Genomic DNA, 23,781 nt, shown 5'->3' on the forward strand with positions numbered 1-23,781 from the left:
TCCTGAGTTAAAATCTGGTCTTAGACACTTAATAACTGTGTGACCCTGGACAAGTCACTTAACTCTGTTTGCCTCAGTTTCCTCATCTGGAAAATAAGTTGGAGGAGGAAATGGCAAACCACTATAGTATCCTTGCCAAGAAAACCCCAAATGGGATCACAAAAAGTTGGACATGACTGAAAGCATTACCAGAAAAATTTAACGCAAAAACAAATGGGTCTTAATTGGGGAATGGCTGAACAAATTATGATATTTGAATAAATGGAATACTATTAAAAGTAAGAAATGATAAAAGGAATGGTTTCAGAGAAAAGACCTGTATGAACTGATGTAGAGTGAAGTGAGCAGACCTAGGAAAACAATTTATACAATAACAACAACAATGTACAGAGGAACAACTTTGAAAGACTTCAGTTCAATTTAATAAACATTTGTTTATTTTTAGGCAATTGGGGTTAAGTGACTTGCCCAGGGTCACACAGCTAGTAAGTGTCAAGTGTTTAGTCTGAGGCTGGATTTGAAGTCAGGTCCTCCTGACTTCAGGGTCAGTGCTCTATCTGCTGTGCCACCTAGCTGCCCCTAATAAACATTTATTAAGCGCCTACTATGTGCCAGGCACTTTATCAAGTGCCAGAGATATAAAAAGAAGCAAAAGATGGTCCCTACCCTCAATAAGCTTACTTTCTAATGGGGGAGACAACATGCAAATAAATATAATACAAAGCAAACTATATACAGGATAAAGAGGAAATAATTAACAGAGGAAAGGCACTAGAATTAAAAGGGACTGGGGAAGGCTTCCTATAGGAGGTGAGATTTTGGTTGAGATTTAGAGGAAGCCAGGGAGGTCAGTAGTTGGAGTGGAGGAGGGAGAGCATTCCAGGCATGGGGTACAACCAAGAGAGAATGCCTGGAGCCCAGAGACTTAAGAACTTTGATTAATGTAACAAACAATTCATGATCCCAGGGGACCCATAATGAAAGATGCTACCTGCCCCCTGACAGAGAATCAAGATGCAGAATAAGATATACATTTTTATATACAACCCATGTGGGAATTTGTTTTGCTTTACTATGCATATTTTTGTGAGAGTTTTCTTTTTCTTCTCTCACTGATGGTAGTGACAACAGAGAAACTAAATGCTTATTAATTGAAAAAATAACATAATTTGAAAAATAAAAAATGCAGATCTTTGTTTCAGGGAGAATCTTAAGGTCCTTAAAAGCACTACAGTTTCAAAAAAAAGACAATCTAGCTTGCTTGCCCCTTCTTAATTTAATTTTGAACGCATTTTATTGTCTTGCCATGTCATCCAAGATATACATACTTATGGATGATACTTTGTGGGCTATCCACTCATCTGTAGCTTTCACAACTGGTATTCTTCATCCACTTATTTTTTTCTGTGTGGATAGTTAAACCAGATTCTTTTGAATGATTAATGAGGATCTGAAATGTTTGATACTCAATTCAATCATACAATGTTATTCACAAACAGAATCATCTGGAAAACTTTACTATATACAGGGAATCTCTCTTCCATGTTTCTCTGGACAGCACATCTTCCATGACAGTGGAAAATATCCTTGATGTAATATCTCTATTTCATGATTTTTTTGACATTAGAAACCAGAGGGTCATTGAACAAAGCTATCTCTGTTTTAACTTCTTTCAAGGAATCTTGTATAACTTCTCTGTATGAATTTGAGATGTCTTGTTGGAGAAGAACTGGAAAGTTTTCTACCTTTAATTCTTGCAGAAGATGGGGGGAGGAACTGGGAAACCAGACCAGCAATCTAAAAAGCACAGCTATTCCTAGGGTTCTTGTTCTCAGGGTTCTGTACTTTCTCTGCTGGGACCTGAGGAAAGGTGGTGGCAATAGTTTGACCCATCTGACACATGCCACCTCCTGTCTTTCCCTCAAGCTGTCATACTGTTTCAGCTATGCTGGCTTGCCTGCACCATTGGTGGGACTTGGTTGGCAAGTGGTGGGAATAGCTGGCCCTTTCTCCATATAGGTTGCTCTTCTGAATGATGGTTGATGTGATGGAGCTATATAGATCTTCTTACTTAGTTTCAGGACTGAAAACAAAAGAAAGCAAGAAGCAATTAAAATTACATAGGTACACAGGAGACTAACCAATATATATGAGCATGAGTCTTCCTGGGAATTCTGTCTCTAAATTGCCTAGCCAGTTTCAGGAAGATGGCCTTGGGTTGTTCTTGCAGGCGAAGATCAAAGGCCTCTGATGGAGCTGCTTATAACTTTTTGAGATTCTATATATGAATGTTGACTCACATTTAATAAGGGAAGAGAAGTCAACATCTTTTATACTAAGATCTAAACAAGAGGGAAAAGGCTGTTTAAAAATTAAACATAGATAGGTATAAAGGTATTTATGCATAAATATTTTTCTAGGAAGTAATATCAATTCATATACATTTCCCAGAGGAAGGATGTCATTTTCAGTTCCAAATTTTATGAAGCAACCACATACAGAAACACATCGGAAGAAAGGGCATAGGAACTGCACAGCAGATCCTGTGAAATGAATCAAGGAAGTCATAGTTTGGCAATTACTCTTATAAAGATATTGCAGAGATGGGAAAGCAAGCACATGAGTCAGAAGTTAGTGATATTTTCTTGGTTTTCCTTTCTTAAGAAATTATTAATTATAAAGTCCATGCACTAATGAACTTGTGAAGTGATCTAACCATTCTGGAGAGTAATATGGAACTATGCCCAAAGGGCTATAAAATTATGCATACCCTTTGATCTAACAATACCACTACTAGGTCTATATCCCAAAGACATCAAAAAAAGGGGGTGGGGAAGGACCTATTTGTACAAAAATATTTATAGCAGCTCTTTTTGTGGTGTCTAAGAATTGGAAATCAAGGGATGCCCATCAGTTGGGGAATGGCTAAACAAGCTGTGATACATGATTATAATGGAATATTATTGTGCTATAAGAAATGACCAGCAGGATGATTTCAGAAAAAACTGGAAAGACTTACATGAACTGACATAAAGTGAAGAGAGCAGAACCAGAAGACTGTTGTACGCAGCAATAGAAATATTGTACAATGAAGAATTGTGAATGACTTAGCTATTCTCAGCAATACAATGATTTAAAACAATACTTAAGGATTCATGATGAAGCATACAATCTGCCTCCAGAGAAAGAACTAATAGTGTCATACAGACCAAAGAATGCTATTTTCACTTTCCTTCATTCTTCTTCTTGTACAAAATGACCAATATGGAAATATTTTACATGATTGCACATATATAACCTATATCTGATTGCTTACCATCTCAAGGAGGGGCGAGGGAAGAGAGGATGGGAGGGATAGAATTTGAAACTCAAAACTTTTTTAAAGAAGGTTAAAAATTATTATAACATGTAATTGGGGAAAATAAAATATTGTATATAGTAGAAAAAATAATGAAGTCCATGATTTTTTCCATATATTGGGTGGGATCCTTCCCACTTTCAGAAATCTTGAAAAAAAATCAGTCTTTCAAGGCCTTCAAAATAATGCAGGTTTTAGCATAGAATTTTTATGCCTACATGAGCTAGTCCTGCTGCTGTTCCCATTTTTTTCCCTCATGAGATAGATGGTGGATTCTGATATTTAAAGCCAAATATCAAGTTAGTCAACAATCATTTGTCAAGTGTCTACTTTGTGTCAGGTACTATGCTAAGTGCTAGGGATACAAAGAAAAGCAAACAGTCCCTGTTCTTAGGGAGCTCACATTCTAATGGGGGAGACAACATGTGAACAACTATAGGCTGCAAATAACTCCAAATAAATTGGTTCTCTGACTAATTTATCATAACTAGTTGAATCTAATTGGCCTCTGAATGTGAGCCATGGTGGGCTTCAGAGGTAAAAATCACACACATATAATCTCTACTTGGAAAAAATGGTTAGAGAGCAAAGTAATCTGAAATCCAATCATTGTAGGATATGTCTGTGTGCTCTCCATACAACTTGCTGCCAGATGTAATCCCTTCACATTTTTTTCTATGCCTGGCAGAAATTGGGATTTTAATTTTTAAATATGTCTACTGATTCAGCTAAAAGAAAGATGACCTTCATGGTTGGGAAAGGGCAATAAAAAAGCAATAATCTCACCAGGAATTTAGTTTTGTTACTTTTTGTAGACAAAAATAGTCTTTTATTGGTAAAGTACTGAGAACCTTAGCTGGTAGATGAAAAAGAACAAAATGACTGGCGTGACGGTAGGGTTTGTGATGGACTTAATGGTGCTACTTATAGGTGCACAGTGTTCCTTCTACTCCTGATGCCTCAATCTACCCTTCTGGCAGCACATCTGACATCACCTATCAAATGAAAGCTGGCATCTACAATTTACTGGAAATGCTGAGGAAGCCTCATCACTGTCAACTAACAAAATGGTTGTGGTACCTTGCTGTAACTGGCCTTACTCAGCCTCTAACCTCTGACAGGTGGAATGTTAGTTACCAAAGAAAGAGCATGACAAATTTCCTAAGGTTACCGGATTTATGTTCTTGGAATGTTCTTTCTCCACCCTCTCTCCCTTGATCAATAATAGCTAATGAATTAAAAATATTGTACAGACTTTGATGCATGTATCACCCATCTCTGTATTGGGTCTTTTATCTACTGATCCACATGGACAATGAACGTTACTCATTTCTATATCCACTTCACTGCCTAGCATAGTATGTTAAGTAGGGTAATTCACTAAATAAATGAATTGACAGAAATCTAAGGCAATATTTTTAAGTGCAGGGCTGAATTGCTGTAACCATATAGTGGCTAAGATTTCATTTTAAGTCACCAAAATAGACTTGGTGACTCATAATTTTTAAACTTTATACTTGGAGATATATTTCTCATTTCCCCGTACTACCAAAGTTCCAGAGAAACAGTCCTCACCTCTGCACCAGTAACATATATCATTGTAGAACCTGTGACCAGTGTTTCTATTGACTCCATATAAGCAGTCACACTTCTGGAGTGACCAGATTTGCTAATTTCCAAAGAATTGTCTTTGTCCATTAAAAATATACACATGTGGAGGGAACTCTTTCCCTGACTTCAGATTAGCAACTCTTGTATAATTTGTATTCTTAGAAGGTTCCTTAGGTCACTGGAAAGCTGAGTGCTTATCCGAGGACATGTAGAATGTGTGTTAGAAGTAGAATTTAAATCTAGGTTTTCCTGACTCTGAGGTTGGCCCTCCATTCATAACAATTCCAAGTTGCCTCTCAGGTATGGTATTATTATTATTATTCAATTTGAATAAAAACATAGAGATCATTAAAACCAAAGTTATTGTATAATTCTATAAAGAATGAGCTTCTCATCTAGCATTCCTGGAAAAGGAAACTCAAATAGTACAGCTGAATTAAAATGTAGAAAATTTGCAAAAACCCTATTGCTAAACTATTTTAACTTTTTGTTAGACTTAATGACTTCTTTATAGCCAAGTGGATCTTAGGTTTTTTTTTTTAAGGCAATTGGGGTTAAGTGACTTGCCCAGGGTCACACAGCTAGTAAGTGTCATGTGTTTGGTCTGAGGTCGGATTTGAACTCAGGTCCTCCTGACTTCGGGGGGGGGGGCATGGAGGAGAGAAGGGAGGATGGAATATACATTGTACTCATGTGAAATTCACTCTGGGACTTATTTTCTTGGTTTTAACCCACCGGGAGTTCCAAGGATACACCTGTCATCTTTCCAATCTGATAACCCTGAGTCTAAAAAAGAGAATCAGCATCCCAAATTCTTCACACAGATGCCAAAGTAATTTTCCTAAAGTACAGACTTGATGAAGTCCCTGCCTGCTCAAAAATCATCTTATGCTTCCCTATTCCTTCTAGAATAAAATGCAAACTCTATCACCAGGTATTTAAGATACTCCACATTCTCATTCTAGCCTATCTTTCCAACCCTATTTCACATTACTGCCCTCTCTGTAACCTATGTGTACCAGCCAGAATGGACTACTTCTGCCTTTGACCACATGCTGTGTCTCCTGTTCATTCTTGGGGACTAGTTCCTCAGGCCGGGCACGCAGGACCCTTTCATCTCCATCTTTCATAATGTTCCCCTCTTTCAAGATTTAGCTCACTGTGCTACTTCCTCTGTGAAGCTTTCCTTAATTCTTCTCTACCCCTCCACCAAGTGTTCCCTTTTCCTGAAGGAAGCACTTTGCCTTGATCTCTTCCTTGTCTCATAACACTAGCTTGTTTTAGAATTATTTGAATATATGATGAATCTTCCTTAGTAAGCTGCTTAGGAGTAGAGGTGTGTGTATGGTTTTTTTTTTTTTAATCTTTGTATCTCAATTTATTCTAGTGTTTTGGATACATGTGCTTAATATATTTGTTTACCTGAATTTGAATTCTAATTGCTTCAAGTTGCTTGGGTGTGAAGGGAACTTCTACAGGACCTAGAATTTATAGTAGAGAATCAGGAAAAGAAGAAAAAGTGAAAGAAGAAACTTAGGTGTGGAGGGAGGGGAGAGAGGATTGCTTCATTCAACATACTGGTGTCCTTTCTTTTCTGAGTGTAAGTTACTGGAACACAAATGTACCTGTAATCAAGAAGAGAAGTGGTTAATCAAAGTAACCAGACCTCACTACAGAACTTGAGAAGTGTTGAACAACTGTTAAAACAGGTCACTTTGAATTGAAAATTGATGAATTTCTGAGCAAAGACGGGTCATGACAGGAATGAGATTTTAACAAGATTTAAAGATATAAGGTGCCATAAATAAGACAGAGCAAATTGAAGGCTGAGCACGAACATCGGAAGGAAAGACCTTAACAGTAACATTGCATTGCAGGGAATAATAAACTCAAAAAAAAAAAAAAAAAAAAAGCAGGATTTGGAACACTGAAGTAACCAAGGAGATAGGAAATCAGTGACAGCAAAAAAGGAAAGACGCTGAACGCTGGAAAACAACTACCTACCTCCCGGGGGCGGAGTCTTGCCCCAGGACACACCCTCGAACTCAAACTGAGCCCAAGTTCCGGCTTTGGCAACCTGTTCCAGGGACTGACCAGAACCCTGGGAGGTAGAGTCTGGAGGCTCTCCCGCACACACCCGCACTGCGACCAGCTCAGACTCCCCACTGCAGCCTCTCCGACTGCCTGCTAAGCTCAGGACTTCTCTTACCCTAAGGACATCTATACTTCCGACCCAATCATGACTGACAAGTCTTTGTTCGACACCAATGTCAGTACCCTGACCCGTTTCGTCATGGAGGAGGGCAGGAAAGCCAAGGGCACCGGCGAGATGACCCAGTTGCTTAACAGCCTTTGCACCGCTGTCAAAGCCATCTCCTCTGCGGTGCGGAAAGCAGGCATAGCCAATCTGTGAGTGTTTACTTCCTGCTGTCCCTTCGCAAGGTTCCCTCTCTCCTTCCCTTTGCAACCCCCAGTTCCAGTCACTCATTCAGCACCCCATTTTAACCCCGTGGCCCTAGATCCCTTTATCCCCCTCCATGATAGCGTTTCCCTCCACCCACTTCTCGCAGGGCTCACCATTCAGGGCCAGCCCAGCGGTGCGGATTTGTGGCACGGGTTGTTTAAATTCTCAAATCCTCGCGTGGAGTCGGAGTTTCGTTTAATTGGGAGAAAAATTCCTGGCTGTATGGCTGGAGTGGTTGCTACTGCTTTTTAGCAATGTTCTGAAATTCATAGCTTTAAAGGATCAGGCATTTTGATCCGAAAGGAACTTTAGAGTTCATTGTTTTACAGATGAGACAATTGAGTCTAGAGAGGATAAGTGACTTGTGCAAGGCCACACAGAACTGGGATTCCAACCAAGATCTTATGACTTCAAATCGGGTACTCTCCCATTGATACACTGATTTGTCAGTGAGAGACATGTAGATTAAAATACCCTATTCTAGTCTGAGTGGAAATTATAAGGGATGAAGGGTTGGAAAGTTTGTGTTTTCCCCTAGAACTGTGGCTTTTGGGTCACAATTGTGTTTATAGGAAAGGTGACTGCTGAAAGGGACCTAAGGTGTTCTAATCCAACCCCCTCATTTTACAGGTGAACCATATTGAGGCCCAGAAAGGTTAACACAGAGAGTTAGTAGGTGGGATCTTTCAAAGCTATGTTCTCTGACTGTTTTGATGTTGCATTTCAAGATTTCTTGTGAGAAATGAGTGGATGGATGCTTGAGGCAGAGAAAGAATCTAACTGTGCTCACTGCATTATATTACAGGAATGGCTTTGAGTGGAAGGCTGTTTATCCATCACTAAACATTTATTAACCACCTTCTATATGCCAGACACTGTGCTAAGCACTGTTACATACATCAGATCTTTCCCTTGTCATTGATAGCATTATTACTCAAAATAAAGCTCAATGTAAACTTGTATGGTCAAAAATCCAACTATAAGTGGGCAATAACAATTAAGCAGTTGATGCCTTGTTAAACAATTGGTACTTTTGTAAATATCATTTTAAATGAGCTAGGGGAACTTGCAAACATCTCCTACTATAAGTCCTTTCAAATGATCACCCTCAAATTTCTCTTATGAGTAAATCCAAATTTTTGTATATTGGCTTGTCTTAATGTGAGACATACCAATATATGTCTTTCAAATATATCAAACAGATTTACCCAAACTTTGCTAAACATTTCTCATAGTTTTTAGAACCAAAATAGACCTCAGAGCTGGTCTAGACCAGCCCTTTCATTTTACATTTGAGGAAAGATTTGCTAAAGATCATGAAGTTTGTAAGCAGGAGACCCAGAATTTGAACCTAGGTCTAAGACTCAAAAAAACCAAAGCTTTTCTCACTGTGTTAGTCTGTCTATCACACTATCTGGCAGGTGACAGCAGTGAGCATTATTTATCTGAGGACAATCCTCAGATTGAGGCTGGATTTGAGGCTGGATTTGAACTCAGGTCCTCCTGACTTCAGAGCTGGTGCTCTATCAACTGCGCTACCTAGCTGCCCCCTCAGTAGTCTTTAAAATCTATTTCTATTCATTCCTCACTTTAGGTAACATTGCACAGTTAATCTTTTTACTTAAAATTTAGGGAAAAGTACTGGACCTATAATTTCACTAATATATCGAACTTCTGGGTTCATGTTCCCCCAATGACTCATACTGGCTGTGGGACTCTGGGTGAACCATTTAACTTTTCAATGCTCTAGGCAAACTGTCTACCTAAAAGAATGATTATTCCTTTGTCATTTATTGTTTCCAAATCACATTGTTTTATTTGTTCTGCACAATTAACATCCCTGTGAGGTAGACAATGCTAATATTATGCCTATTCTATAGATGAGGAAATGGAGGCTCTGAGAGTTGCTCAAGGTCATGAAGTTAGTAAGAAGCAAAGCTTGGACTTCAGTCCAAATCTTCAGCCTACAGACATAGGACCTAATAATTTTCCCACTATAATACAGTAGCAGGTAGAATAAGAACTACATCTTAATGGCAGGGCACTTTGAAATTAAGGATGCTTTTCATTTGAAAAACAAACAAACAAACAAACAAAAAACAAACCAGTTAACTCCTTAGGTCTCTAAAGGGCTCAGAAGTATATCTGTTTTGCTTTTTAGACTCTGCCCCTCTAACTCCAGAGTTTTCTAGACTTTTATCAATAGTTTAAAAAATAAATGCTTCTCTCTCTCTCTCTCTTAAAAGTTGTATTTTCCATTTGAATCAAATAGATAATTGCCTTAGTTCTTTGTTCCACTTTGACTATGGAGAGATGCCAAGGAAGTGATCTGGCTTTTGCTTGCAAAATTCACCTGGCAGATTTTTAAAACAGATAGAACCACCTATTAACAATAATTTTGTTGTTTAGTCATTTTTCAGTTGTGTCCAACTCTTTGTGACCCCTTTTGGGGCAAGATGCTGGAGTGTCTTTATTTCCTTCTTCAGTTCATTTTATAGATAAGGAAACTGAGACAAACAAGGCTAAGTGACTTGCTCAGGGTCACACAGATAGTAAGTGTTAATAATAATAGCTGACATTTATATGTCTTAAGATTTGCAAAATGCTTTGTATTTATTATCTTGTTTGTGCCTCACAATTACCTTGTGTGTACCCCAATTTATTATAGAGTCTGTTTTAAGAAAGAGACAAATGAGATTAGAGTGCATGTGTGCAGGGTTTAATTTCTCTCAAGCTTGCAATGCTCCCATTGCATGGGAGTTCAGTCCAAACCTGGGCCCACCCTAAGGGGGCCAGTTCAGAACTGGCTCGATTTGGGATTTTGGGGTACAGAGTTATATACCTTTTTAACAGGGGCTCATATCAACCCACCATCATTCCACCAGACCACTCCCAACCTCCATCTATCTGGGCAGGAGTATTTGTCTCCACCCAAGCCTGAGTAGGATAAAATCAATTCAGATTTGGGTCAGGTTTGACCAGGATAAGAAGATTCAATGTAATCCCATTATGAGTGATGTCCTTCTGAAGAACTTTAAAAAAGAAGGCTGGGGGGTGGAGTTCTGAATCTCCAAGACACAGATTACCAAGAGAAATTATTTTTCACACTTGTAAGGGGCACATGACAGGTATTAACCCCATTTTACGGAAGAAGAAGCTGAAATTCTCAGGTGCTAAGTGATTTGCCCATGATGACATAGCTAGCAAGAGTCAAAAGAAGGATTAGAACATTGGTCTTCTTGGCCCAAGTCCCATATACTATACACTATATCTATACACTATTCCAGTAAATAAAAATACAATAAAACATGGATGACATCATATTTTGAAACTAAGTGAACATGCCCCAAGGGGATCCTTATGTTTGTGTCCCTCTCAGTTTTTTATTTGAGTTTGACACCACTTCATTAGACCATCTTGGTGCTGCTGCTTAATCATTGATTGTCACTAATTAATGGTGACTAAGAATGATTCTGCCTTGTAACCAGAATCTGATTTTTTCCCTTTGAACCATAGGATTATGAGAAAAATGAGAACTTTGCTTTTCTCTTTCTTGGATTCAACATGCTAGAGTAAGAAAAGGCCATAGAACTTGTCCCAGAATAATAAGACAAAAATTTTTTTAAATTTTTTTTAAGTTCTTGGATGAAAAATAATTTAAATGGAAAGAGTTTACCACTAATAGGAAGTTATCACCCTATTGATTGTGACAATAATAATAATATTAGCTAACATTTATATGGGGCAGCTAGGTGGCTCAGTGGATAAAATGTAGAGCTTGGGGTCAGGAAGACCTGAATTCAAATTCAGCCTCAGACACTTACTAGCTGTGTGATCTTGGGCAAGTCACTTAGCCTTGTTTGTCTCAGTTTCCTCATCTGTAAAATGAGCTGGAGAAGGAAATGGCAAAACACTTTAGTATTTCTGCCAAGAAAACCCCAAATAGAGTCATGAGGAGTCAGAAAGGGCTGATCAACAACAACCACAATGAAGCATGGATTTTGGAGTGGAGAAAGGCTTGAGATTGGGAGATTAATTCGGAGGCTATTAAAATAGTTTAATCAGGAGGTAATAGGGGCCTGAACTAGGGTCATGGCTATGTGATTGGAGAGGAAGGAGAATATGTAAGAGATTTTGTGGAGATAGAAATGACAAAATTTGGTACCTGATTGGATGTGTGGGATGAATGAGGAGAGTGAGGAATCAGGGATGACCCCAAATTTGTGAACCTGAGGAGGATGGTGATTCCCTCAAGAGTTGTAGGGAAGATTTGAAGAGGGGGTTTTTGTTTGTTTGTTTTTTGGTGGGGGGAAAGACAATGAGCTCTTTTGAGTTTTATGTGACATGCAGTTGAAAATAGCTGATAGGCAGTTGGTTATGTAAGACTAGTAATTAGAAGAGAGAAAAGAATTGGAATGCACTTCCTCCTGATAGCTACTTTATTGCGTCCCTCTCTTTTTTTTTTCACAATTCAGATCAAGCACCTTCTACGCGAGATCTTTACAAAACTGATAGTGCCCTCCCTCCCTAACTACTTTGTATTTAACTACCCTGTATTTATTTTGCATATACTTATCTGTATACATATGTATACAAATGTAAACTCTTTGAGAATAGAAATGTTTCTTTTCTTTCATTTTTTTTTTATATTTGTGTCCTTAGTACTTAGCATGGTGCCTCTCACATTATGGTTGCTTAATAAATTCTTGTTGATTGATTGATGTATAGATCTGGTTGTCATCTGCATAGAGTTGATAATTAAACTTCTGGGAACTGATGCAATCACAAAGTATGGGAATTCCAAGTGAAAAAAGAAGAAGGATGAAGACAAAAGTCTAAGGGTATACCACAGTCAGTGTGACATAAATGATGGTCAAGCAAAGGGGACTGAAAAAGAAGTGATCAGACAGGAGAACCAGGAGACAGCAGTATCATGAAAACTCAGAGAGGAAGTATTATCAATGAGGAAAGCACAGTTAACAGTAGCAGAAAGGTCATAAGGATAAGAACTGAGAAAATATCATTAGATTTGGCAATTAAGAGATCATTGATAATTTTGGAGAGCAGAGTTTCAGTTAAATGCCGAGGACAGAAGCCAGATTGCAGTGGGTTAAGCACAGAATGAGGGTAGAAATGGAGGCAACGAAGTAAGAGGAATAGAAGTACAGGTGATGAGTGTCCGTGGTTTTCTCAAGGAACTTGGATGACAAATGGAGGAGAGACATAGGATAATAGCTACCAGGAATGATAGTGTCTAGTGAGGTTGTTTTTTTTTTTTTTTGTCAGATGGAAGATTTGAGCATGTTCATAGGTAATAGGGAAGGAATCCTTAAATAGAGAGAAACTGAAGATTTAAAAGAGAGAAGAGACAATTGTTGGGGAAACCTGCTAGAGAAAATGAAAGCAGTTAGGATTGGAGTTACATGTAGAGGGGGTGGCTTTGGTGAGAAGAGCCACCTTTTCATCAAAGACTAGACTAAAGGAGGAAATCATGGGGATTGAAATCAAGATCATGGGAAGTCAAGGGAATAAAGTAAAGGGAAGAACAGGTAGCACCTGGTGTATGAGCAGGAGAAGGGGGAGGTAGAGTTGGAAATCACAAATTTGGTCTAGAAAAATATGGAGTCTCTTTTAAATTCTTTCTTAGATTTTCATAGAGTTTCAGAATTTGGTGCTTGAAGGGATCTTTGATTTTGTCTAGTCCAATCCTTTCATCATATAGATGAGTTAACTGAAGCCCAATGATGCGTGTCAAAAACCAGAAACCAGAATTCAGACTTCCTGGTTGCTGGTCACAATATTATACTGTGTGACTTTGGATAAGTCACCTGAATTTTATGGGCCTCAGTTTCCTCATCTGTAAAAAAGGGATAATACTTGTTTGAGCCAACTTATATGGTGGTATTGTGAGGATCAGATGAGATAACATAAGTAAATAATGCAATACTTCAAGTACCTGTAATTTCATCAGTGAGGTTCCACTTCTACTCTTACTCTCTGCAATCTGACTTCTGACCTCGGCATTCAACTGAAACTGTGCTCTCCAAAATTATCCATCATCTCTTAATTGCCAAACCTAACGGCCTTTTCTCAGTTTCCATCCTTACTGACCTTTGTGCAATATCTGATACAGTTAACCACCCTTTCCTCATTGATACTATTTCCTGTCTGGGTTTTCATGATACTTCTTTCTCCGGGTTCCCCTATCTGTCTGACTTCAAACTCCACCAATGTCAATCCATGACAGCAAATGAATTTCTGGAGCAACATTCTCATTCTCTCTCTCTCTCTCTCCCCCTCTCTTTCTCTCCCTCCCTCCCTGTGCCCATTCCCGCTCCCCCCAACCCCTTTAAATGACAGACATATCATGGGCCCTTACTCAAACGTTTCCCAGTTTGGTCCTGTTATAACTCATACTTCACTGACATAACCTTCAAACACCCAGGGTAATCTCATAGAGTAGAACTTTAGGGGTGTTTTAAATAACAATAATATATTATATAAATGGCTGTTATACCACACCACACTACTTTTCCTTCCTTCATTTCTTTTAAAATAATTCTTACAATTTAACATTTAGTTTTTAAAATTAAATTTAGTCACGAGTGATATAATAATAATAATAACCCTGCAGTAAGACTCTAGGAGAAGTTACCTTTTCACCAACATGTCTTTGAAATACATTTCATTTGTTTTCAGGATATTTGCTGCTGTCAGAGTAGATTGAGGGAAAGGCACAAGAGACATTCTAATTCATTCATGCTGTGCCACTTTAGAGACCACAATCAGTTCTTGCCAAGCTAATGATAGTATACTAAATTCTATGTTTTTTTTCTCACGTTTTTCTTTTTTGTCTTCCTATATTATAGCACCTTGGGATCTTAAGGTGTCAATAACTCACTTTTTATGTAGTGTTTTAAGATTTACAAGGTGTTTTCCTTACAATAGCATTCTATGGTAGGTAGTGGAAATATTTCCTCCTACTTTATATCTAAAGAAACTGAGGCTCAGAGAGCTAAAAATAATTTGCCCAAAGTCACATGGCTAGTTAGTATTTAGAGAGCTTGGTGTCTTCTAACTCCTGAAACATCTTTTCTACTATATAACCAGGTCAGCTTACATTTTTATTTAAATGATACTGGTTTGCCTTCCTTTATGTTTCCCCTATTGGAGTGATAGGTAAAAGAAATCAGCAAGATCAATACTCTTACCACTATCCCGAGAACAGATTTGTGGCATAAAATATCTCCTGCTAGACCTTTGCTTAGTGTTTAGTTAATATCCTGTAAGAATCACCATTGACAACCCAGTGATTAGATACTTCCCCACCTTTCCTGACCCCACCTCCTAAAAAGAAAAAAAAACAAGATAATGAGTTACTTCAGTTTAAACTTTGGAACCACAGAATTAATGTTAAACTAATAAGTGGCAAATGATCACTTTCAGATTTTTGTGTTTATGACATGATTGGATTACAGGAATTTTCATCTGTCAAGGTTATATTTATTGAATCCCTCATTCTCATGTTTTTGAATTATGAATTTTAGTTTTCTTTAAAAAAGAAATCCTTCCACCATATTTGTCTTGTAAAAAATAAGGCTTACTTGAATTGGCACCAACTTCAGAGGTGAGAGAATTTTTTTTTCTTTCCCTCTAACTTACATAAGTTGTTGCCATCGTTGGCTTCAAAGTCCTCAACTTGTTTCTGAGTTGATCCTTGAACTTGTGGGACTAGTTGGTCCATCTGTGGACATCTAGCAGTTGTGGTATGTCCATATTTTAACATACCTTTTGACTTTAGTAAACCAGGTTAAATGATTATAGTTCTTGCCATTTCCCCTTTTGTCCTCTTTTCATGCAAGTGAAGCATGATGAAAACAAACTTTTGGACTTCGGAATGTTATCTGGAGTTCTATCAACTGTACCACCTAACTGACCTGCTTATGGCTTCTTTATGAGCTAGCATATGGTCACTTTTTGTAAAGATGCTTTTAATGTAGTTTTTATATGATGTTATGTTTTTATATGTATACTCTTTAAGATTCCAAATCAGTAATTGTAAAAGGGCTATCACATTTCATTTTCTAATATTCTGTTCAGAATCATGATTTCTTTATTGTTTACTTTTTTTTGTTAGATTTGTTAGTCTGAAAGAGGAATAAATCTTTTTGCTATCTTTTGTCTTTGCTCTAATACTTCTTTTTCATCACTGAATTTTAGAGTTCCATTTTCTTCTTCATGGTATCTTCTGCTTTGTTAAAATTTTCTATCCTTTGTTCTGACCATAGATTCTCCTTTCCATTTTTAAAACTAAGTTCTAATTTTATTCTTTAGTTCTTTCTTCAATTCTGTTTTTGACAAATCTGAGGATTCTTGTAGGTTTTTCATTCTATCTTTTGTGGTACTACTTATGGTTACTGAAAAATAATTTTCTCCTGGAGACTTTTCTTCTAATTATTTTAGTATAGTATTTTTTAAATTGCACAAAAACTGTGTCTCTCTCCCTCCCTTCTCCCCTCCCCCCCATATCCCTACCCTGGGCCTTTTTTTTCTTTTCCTCCATCCATTTAATGGAATTTTCTTAATATTTCTTTCCCCTCTTCTTCCTCTTGTCTCTATATTATTTTATTAAGCCCATTTCTTGCTGCTTTGAGATAAAGACGTAGATATGGGCTTAGACACAACTCTTACTCCGTCATCCTCCTAAAAGTTTTCTCTTTGTAACCTTCTTAGTTTTCTATGTAATCTTGTTCTGAAGGAAATTTTTTGCCTTTGTGAACTTTCCAAATGAGGGGTATAGAGAAAAAAAATTTTAAATCATTAAAAAAATTTTAAAACATAGGAGGAGACCATTCCCTTGACCTATTTTCCCATCAATGTCTATAGATGATTAAGTTCTATCAGCATTAGGTTAGACAATGTTGGTTTTAATTGGTTTTAGTTTTTTCTACAGTCTACATTCTTTTTACATTCACGACATCTCTTATTTGTCCTTTCTCTCTACTAACAAGTCCACTACCCTAGTTGAGACCCTTACCACCTCTTCCCTGGACTATTACAACAGCTTCCTAATTGGTCTCTGCTGAAAATCTCATTCCACCTGAATCTCATTCTTCACAAAATCTCTAAAGAGATTTTCCTTAAAAATGGCTCCCTTCTGCCTTAATTTGCATTTCTCTAATCAATAATGATTTAGAGAATTTTTTGTATGTCTATAAATAGTTTTGATTTCTTCATTGGGAAATTGCCTGTTCATATCCTTATCAATTGGGGGAATGATTCATATTCTTATAGCTTTGACAAAGTTCTTTATATATTTTAAATATGAGACCTTTATCTGATAAACTGTCTATAAACCCCCTCCCCCCCAATTTTGTGCCTTTGGGATCAAATATCAACTCCTGCATTTGACTTTTAAAGCCCTTTACAACTGGACCTCAGACTCCTTTTCTGATCTTCTTATACATTACTCCTGATGAGGGACATGGAAGTCCAGCCAGATTAGTCTTCTTGCTGTTCCTCGTATTTGACTCTCCATCTCCCATCTCTATGCCCTCACTGTCCCCCCCATGCCAGGAATGCTCTCCCTCTTCACCTTCACTCTTTATAATTTGCTCTTCCCTTCAACATTCAGTTCTTTTATATGAAGCCTTTCTTCACCACTACCCCCAGTTAGTAGTGCCCCCCAAATTACCTTGTATTTCTTTTGTACGTATTTTGAATAATTTACCAATTTGTATTTGTCTACCTTCCTCTACCACATAAGCTCCTTGAAGACAGGAACTTTATGCTTTTGTCTGTGTTGCACAGGACAGACACTTAATACATGCTTTCAGATTGACTTATACATGATTCAATCTGTAGCTCAGCTAACTATTAACAGGAGAAAGGAGAGCTGAAGGACACTGAACAAATCCTCCTCTTACATCAATCAGCAAGCAATTATTTAAAATGCCAGACATTGTGCTAGACACTGGAGATAAAAAGACAAAAATGAAATAATCGCTTCTCTAAAGTAGTTTACATTCTATCCTTTCCTCTTCCTTCCACCGATTAAAGAAAAAAAGCTGGCCCTGGGTAACAATTTTAAGTGCAAACGATGCAGAAACTGTGTAGCTGTAACAGATGCCATTGAAATTTCCAATTATTAGACTGAGAATGTAGCTGAGAATGGGGGTGGGGGTAGACATTCAGCTGAGGCCCAAGGATTCCCAAATGGGGCAGGATCCCCAAATGTCTCAGTATGGAGAAAACTCCTTTTCTAATGTTCCTACCATTACCATCAATGCTCAAATTGCAGGCTGACCTGTATTTAGACTTTAGGGGTTTGGGGTTTGTTTGTTTTTTGCAAGGCAATCTGGGTTAAGTGGCTTGCCTGGGGTCACACAGCTAGTAAGTGTCAAGTGTCTGAGGTCAGATTTGAACTCAGGTCCTTCTGATTCTGGGGCTGGTGCTCTATCCACTGGGCCACCTAGTTACCCTTAGACTTTAGTTTAAAAAAAGAATCTTGGACTTGGGCTTCAAACCTTAACTGGGAAAATTTTTTAACCATGGTGCAGACATCAGAGATTTATCTCCAAGGCAGAAAGTTGTGTGTAGGAGTTTCTCCCAACAACTTCAGACTAACCCAGTAGGAAAGCAATCAAATGCCCAGAAGCCTGCAGGTAAGATTGATCACCTTCAAGATAGGGTGGGAAAATTCCCATAATATCAGAATAATGGGCTTTATTGGCCATCTACTCTTGCTCTTTCCCTGGCAATTCTTCCTATAAAGTGAGAAAAAAACTCGGTAGTCCAAACGTTACAAGGCAGTGGCCCTCTGAAGATAGTCTAACTCTGCCTGATTTGTTTTCTTCTGGGAAGGATTTGGGGGGTGAGGGGTGGGACATGAGTTCTATGCACCTGCTTCCTTTCTTACCTGATATTTAGTTATATTAGAATGACATTATGTAAGACTTTTACGGTCTCCAGATGTCCTTCTCTCAGAAAACTCGACAGATGGCTAGATGTCATTGAACTGATCCCAGTCTTCTGGGTGAAGGCAGTGTGTCTTACCTCTTTGTAATATTGTCAATAAATAAATTGGATTTTCTAAGCCAAGCTGATCATTTGCTCCTAGGATTAAATATGAAACCCTCTGTTTGTCATATAAAGTTCTTCACATCCTGGTCCCTTGCTATCTTTCTTGTCTTCTTATGGGTTACTTCCCCTGTACACTTTATAATCCAGTCATATTGGCTGACTTGCTCCTCTAAAGCACATGGCACTCCATTTCCTGTCTATGTACCTTTGCATAGAGCTGTTCCCCATTCCTTCGATGCTCCCCTTCTTCACTTTTGCGTCTTAAGCTCTCTGCCTTCCTTCTAGACTCAGGTCAAATTCCATCTTCTTCAGGAGGCCTTTCCCTCTGCTAGTACCTTTCCCTCTAGGATTATATTTCACCTATTGTGTGTACCTCATTATTTTCATGCTGCTTTCCCTCATTAGACCATAAGCTCCTTGAGGGTGTGGACTCTTTCTTTTTTTTTTTTTCTTGTGTTCCCAGCACTTAGCATATGTCTGGCACATAGTAAGTGCATAAATAAAAGCTCTGTTGGCCCCCTGCTGTGCTTACAATTCTGGTAGTTGCCATCAGGTAATACCTTTTATTTACTATTGCATAACTACTGCTTCATCTCAGTAAATAGAATTTCCATTGTCAGGAGTAACTGAGAGGCAGAAATAGAATGTAGCCAATTGTGTTTTATATATAAATATATGTGTGTGTATGTAGTGTGTGTGTGTAAACTCTGTATTAGAATTCCAAAAAAAACCATTAAAAATAACTACTTAATACAATTTGTTTTACAAATTTAAATATACACACACATGTCTCTGAGTTTGAAGAAATGCAAATTGCTAGATTTAAGTTAAAGACTTTTTCTTAACAAGTACAAGTATTGTCAATAATGTTTAACTTTGGCATTCATTTCTACTTCAGGAAAACTTTATTGATAATGATTCTAGGCAGATGGGTACTTACCTGTTATTTTACATTTTCCTGATGTCTATGTTAATTATTGACAGAGCTCAGTTTTCACTAATAAGATAATCTCTCTCCTGACATACAGCAGCCTTGTTCATCTCAAGGATGCCTCAAACCATTGTTTTTCCTACCTTGCCTGTTTCTTGATCTTTCCTCTTCCAGGTGTTAAATAGAAAAAGTGAAAAGATCATACCAGTCTTTTTCCTCTTTGTAATTAGTTGCCTTTCAATGAGGAAAACTTTAATAATCAAATTACTTTAATAATCAAATTACTGCTTTAATAATCAAATTACTAACTCATTTAGTTATCTTTTTCAGTACTCAATTACATATAAAACAATTTTAACATTATTATTTCGAAATTTGAGTTCCAAATTCTCTCCCTCGCTTCCCTCCCCCTTTCATTGAGAAAGCAAGCAATTTAACATAGATTGTTCATGTGTAGTCATGTCAAACACATTTCCATGGAAGTCATGCTTACACAGCTATTTTTTTAAAAATCTGCTTCAAAGAGAAAGCAAGAAGAAATGTACAAACATTTTCCCCAGAACATCTGAGGCATACTTTCTCCTACACCACCTAGTCTCTGAGGAAATAGGTTTAAAACGTAGCTCAGTTCTTATATACCATTGGCCCTACAAGTTCATTTCCAGATGTAGCATGACTCCAAGATGAAACTTTCTGTTGGGCTAGCATCTAGATCACTCCCAAAAAAATCATTCCTCACTCTCTGGGCATTCAATGCAACACTGGCTGAGAAATCTAGCCTGCACTCTGACTCCCACTTTCTCTCTGGACCTTTTGAAACTCCTAAGGTTGGAGATTCTAGACCATTGACCCAACCTTCACAGGATGCCATGAATAAAAGAGTCACTGAGAACCCTCAAAAATGAATGAGGCCAGAAGTCAGTAGATGAAGCCAGTAGGCCTTTTTGAATGCCTCCAAAGCCGATCAACACATGGCTAGCTGACTGGAACCAATAGGGACTATTTATGCATGCTCCACCGTCTGTCTCTCCAAGACATTTATGCATCTCTGCAGTTCTTCCAGAAATATGTTTCCCAGGTCCTCTATGTGGAGAGTTGTCATCCCAGGTTCTTTTCCCATGCTCCAGATGCCCCATACAGTCTGATCATCATTTCTTCCCCTGATAGAACTTTAAAAACCTAAAATGCTTTTTGTCATCCTTGTCCTTGTGAGCTTTTCTCGCCAGCCACAACTTCTTCCGAGTGTTAGGGTTCTGGACACTGTTCTTAAAGAACCATGTCACATATCCTCGGTTACTTGCCCTTCCATCATCTGTACATATTTTTAAAAAATGGAAGCTGTTCAATGAATTACTTTGCATTCACATTCATCTCTTTCAACAACTCTAAATTATTTCTCTTTGTGTCTTCAGAACTCCAGTCTTAAGAATTTTCTACCTCTCCTGGACTAACATTTCCTATTAGGATTTTAGTCAGTGGGAGCCTATCTGTCCTTTCTTTGAACCTTTTGACATTAGCTCTCTCCACATCTAGACATTTAGCCTCTCTGGGCCTTAAGTTTCCTCAATTGTAAAAATGGGAACAATGGTACTTACAGTACCTATCTTACAGGATTGTTGTGAAGGAAGTACTTTTGATTCCTTAAGGTACAATATAAATTATGATTATTGAACACTCCCTAATAAAAGCTGTGTAGTAAAATGAGCACTGAATTTGGAGTCAGAGGACCTGTGTTCAAATTCTGGCACTGCTACTTCAGATCTGTGCAAATCTTAAGTAAGTCACTCCTTTTCTTTGGACCTGTTTCCTCTTCTCTAAAATGGGGGCATTGGAACAAATGACCTCCAGGGTTCTTTACAGCTCTGTGATCATCTGATAATGTTGCTAATTTTGCTGAGCTTGGTTTTTGGGGGGAACTTAATTTTGGTGTAGTGTAGTTGGTTCACTCTCATGTCCTGAACAAGAGATGCCATCTTGGCACTGAGGACTAATCGGGGGAGCAGAAGATCTTATGAAAATTTCAATTCTAGCTCTATTACTGATTCTTTTGAAACCATTAGGCAAATTTTGTAAATCTCTCTAATACAAATATTGTTAATGAGCATCACAGGAGTCTTAATGAGGAATGAGTAAACAGGAAGAAAAAGTACTCGAGATTTTGCGAAGTATTGAGGTCCACGATAGCCAATAAAATCACTTAATCTCTCTGATTCCTCAATTTAAAAATGGTTATAATAAAAGCAACTGTGTACTTCAGAGTTCTGAGTGTTAAATAACATAGTCCATGTAAACTGCTTTGTAAGCCTTAAAGCATGATATCAGTATCAGTTATGATTCTTATCATTAATAATTTCAATGAGAGGAGAAGAATGAATACGTAGTTATTCTCTGGAAGTGGAGAGAAAGCCCTGGGGAGCTTCCCTTTGGAATCTCATAAGCCAATACATGTTAATGTTCTAATATCACTTTGGCAGATAGAGAAAGTTTGTCACTCAGGCTGAAATACAAAATTGGTACAATTCATTGGCATATGCCATTTGGGTAGCTGGAGATAACCTATGATACTGAATCACAAAAGACAGATGTGTGGCTCTACTGGAAGCTATGAATAGATGAAAAAGGAGACCATTATTTTGAAAGTCAGTCCACTTCACAGAGCCCTATAATTAATGGTTAATAATTGCCTCTGTGCTGTGAAATGACTGCTAGACATGGATATGGGTCCAATCTCTAATGTGTACTAGCTATATGAATGTTGGAAAATCTCTCAACTAATCTGTGCCTAAAATTTCTTCAGCTGTAAAATGGGAATGTTACCTTAGAGGGTTGTTGTGTGGATCAAATAAAACAATCTGTGCAAAGTGCTCTACGGATTTAAATAGCTATATAAACACAATAAATGGAAACTTCTGATTATGAGTATTAAGTCCTTTCACCAGCTGACTCCCCTTTGAAAGGCAGGCCATACTGGAAAGACCAACGAGAGTAAGAGTCATTGGACTAGATGATCTCTAAGGTTTTTTCCAGTTTTAACATTATGTGATTTTAAGACTTTAGCGCTCTCATTGTTAGCTATACGCTCCCTTGCATGTTGCACTTTTTAGCCTAAGAAATCTTTCCATCTCTGTCAAATGGTTCTCTTTTACATCTGAACAACCTCATTTCTCTCTACCAAACCACTGCTTCCTTCAGAACTCTACTAGACTTCTTTTGGGGAAAGTCCATTCATGTGTTCGTAACTGCTATATATCGACTGTCATCTTTGTTTTCAGTTTTGGTGGTTTCTGTTTTCTTCTAGCTATGGAATTGCTGGCTCTACCAATGTCACTGGTGACCAAGTCAAGAAGCTGGATGTTGTCTCCAATGACTTGGTTATTAACATGCTAAAGTCATCCTTTGCTACATGTGTTCTTGTATCAGAAGAAGATACAAATGCCATAATAGTGGAACCAGAAAAAAGGGTAAGTATTTGTTCACTTCTACCATGAAGTTGGTTTTGTATTATATTCTCTTCTATGTTTGAAAAAAATCCATGATTTCATTGGTTTGGCTTTTCCTAGTTCTCTTCCTCCCTTGCTGGCTATTCTTTCTTCATAGAGAAACCTTTCTCTGCTGGGTCATCTTTCATATCCTGTCCTCTAATTGAATATACTCCTAAGGTTCTGCCCTCTGCTCTTCTCTTGCTATACTATCTCTCTGGATCTTATTATTTCCCATGGATTCATCTTTTAATTAATAGATTAATAATTATATATTAATTAGTCAACACACTTTAATTAAGCACCTGCTATGTGCCCAACATTGTGCTAGGTTCTGGGGATACAAATACAAAAACATAACCATCATTGCTCTTAAGGGTCTTAGATTCTATCAAAAGAAACACATGTAAATGAATATGTAAATTCTACGTATATGTACATATATGTGATATATGTATGTGTTTGTGAATTTGTATATGTATGTACATGTAGCAGGGCTTTCACCCTAAACCATCTATAGCAATTTTGTAGATGAGAATGTGAGTATGTGGGGCAAAGTAATACTTAAGTGCTCTTGAGAAAAAACACATCAAATTTCCATCTTTCATCCTGCTACTTAACTCATTTTTAATTATAATAGGCTCAAAGGCAATTAAGGGTTATACTCTAGTATTACCTCATAAATTACCACAAATATAGATACTATCTCATTAATTAGCTCTGAGGCCCAGCCTGATTAATTACATAGAAGTATGTATACATATATTTATATAATTATGTGATACATTTATTATACACAGGTATATATATATATATATAATTATATATACCTATGTATGTGTGTACACACATAGGT

General features: G+C 37.6%; 1 protein-coding gene across 1 annotated transcript in view; it reads left to right on the forward strand.

Annotated features, from left to right (window-relative positions):
- Positions 1-7,005: 7,005 nt before the first annotated feature.
- The window catches only part of FBP1 (fructose-bisphosphatase 1), a 37,235-nt gene continuing 20,459 nt past the window's right edge, over positions 7,006-23,781 (forward strand). The window contains exons 1-2 of the mRNA XM_027874808.1: positions 7,006-7,378; positions 22,745-22,907. Coding sequence (XP_027730609.1) covers positions 7,209-7,378; positions 22,745-22,907 — 333 coding nt within the window. The 5' untranslated portion in view covers positions 7,006-7,208. The remainder of the gene's footprint in view (positions 7,379-22,744; positions 22,908-23,781) is intronic.

The sequence above is a fragment of the Vombatus ursinus genome, unplaced genomic scaffold (assembly GCF_900497805.2).
Source record: "Vombatus ursinus unplaced genomic scaffold, bare-nosed wombat genome assembly UNPS02014807.1, whole genome shotgun sequence".
Taxonomy (NCBI): Eukaryota; Metazoa; Chordata; class Mammalia; order Diprotodontia; family Vombatidae; genus Vombatus; species Vombatus ursinus.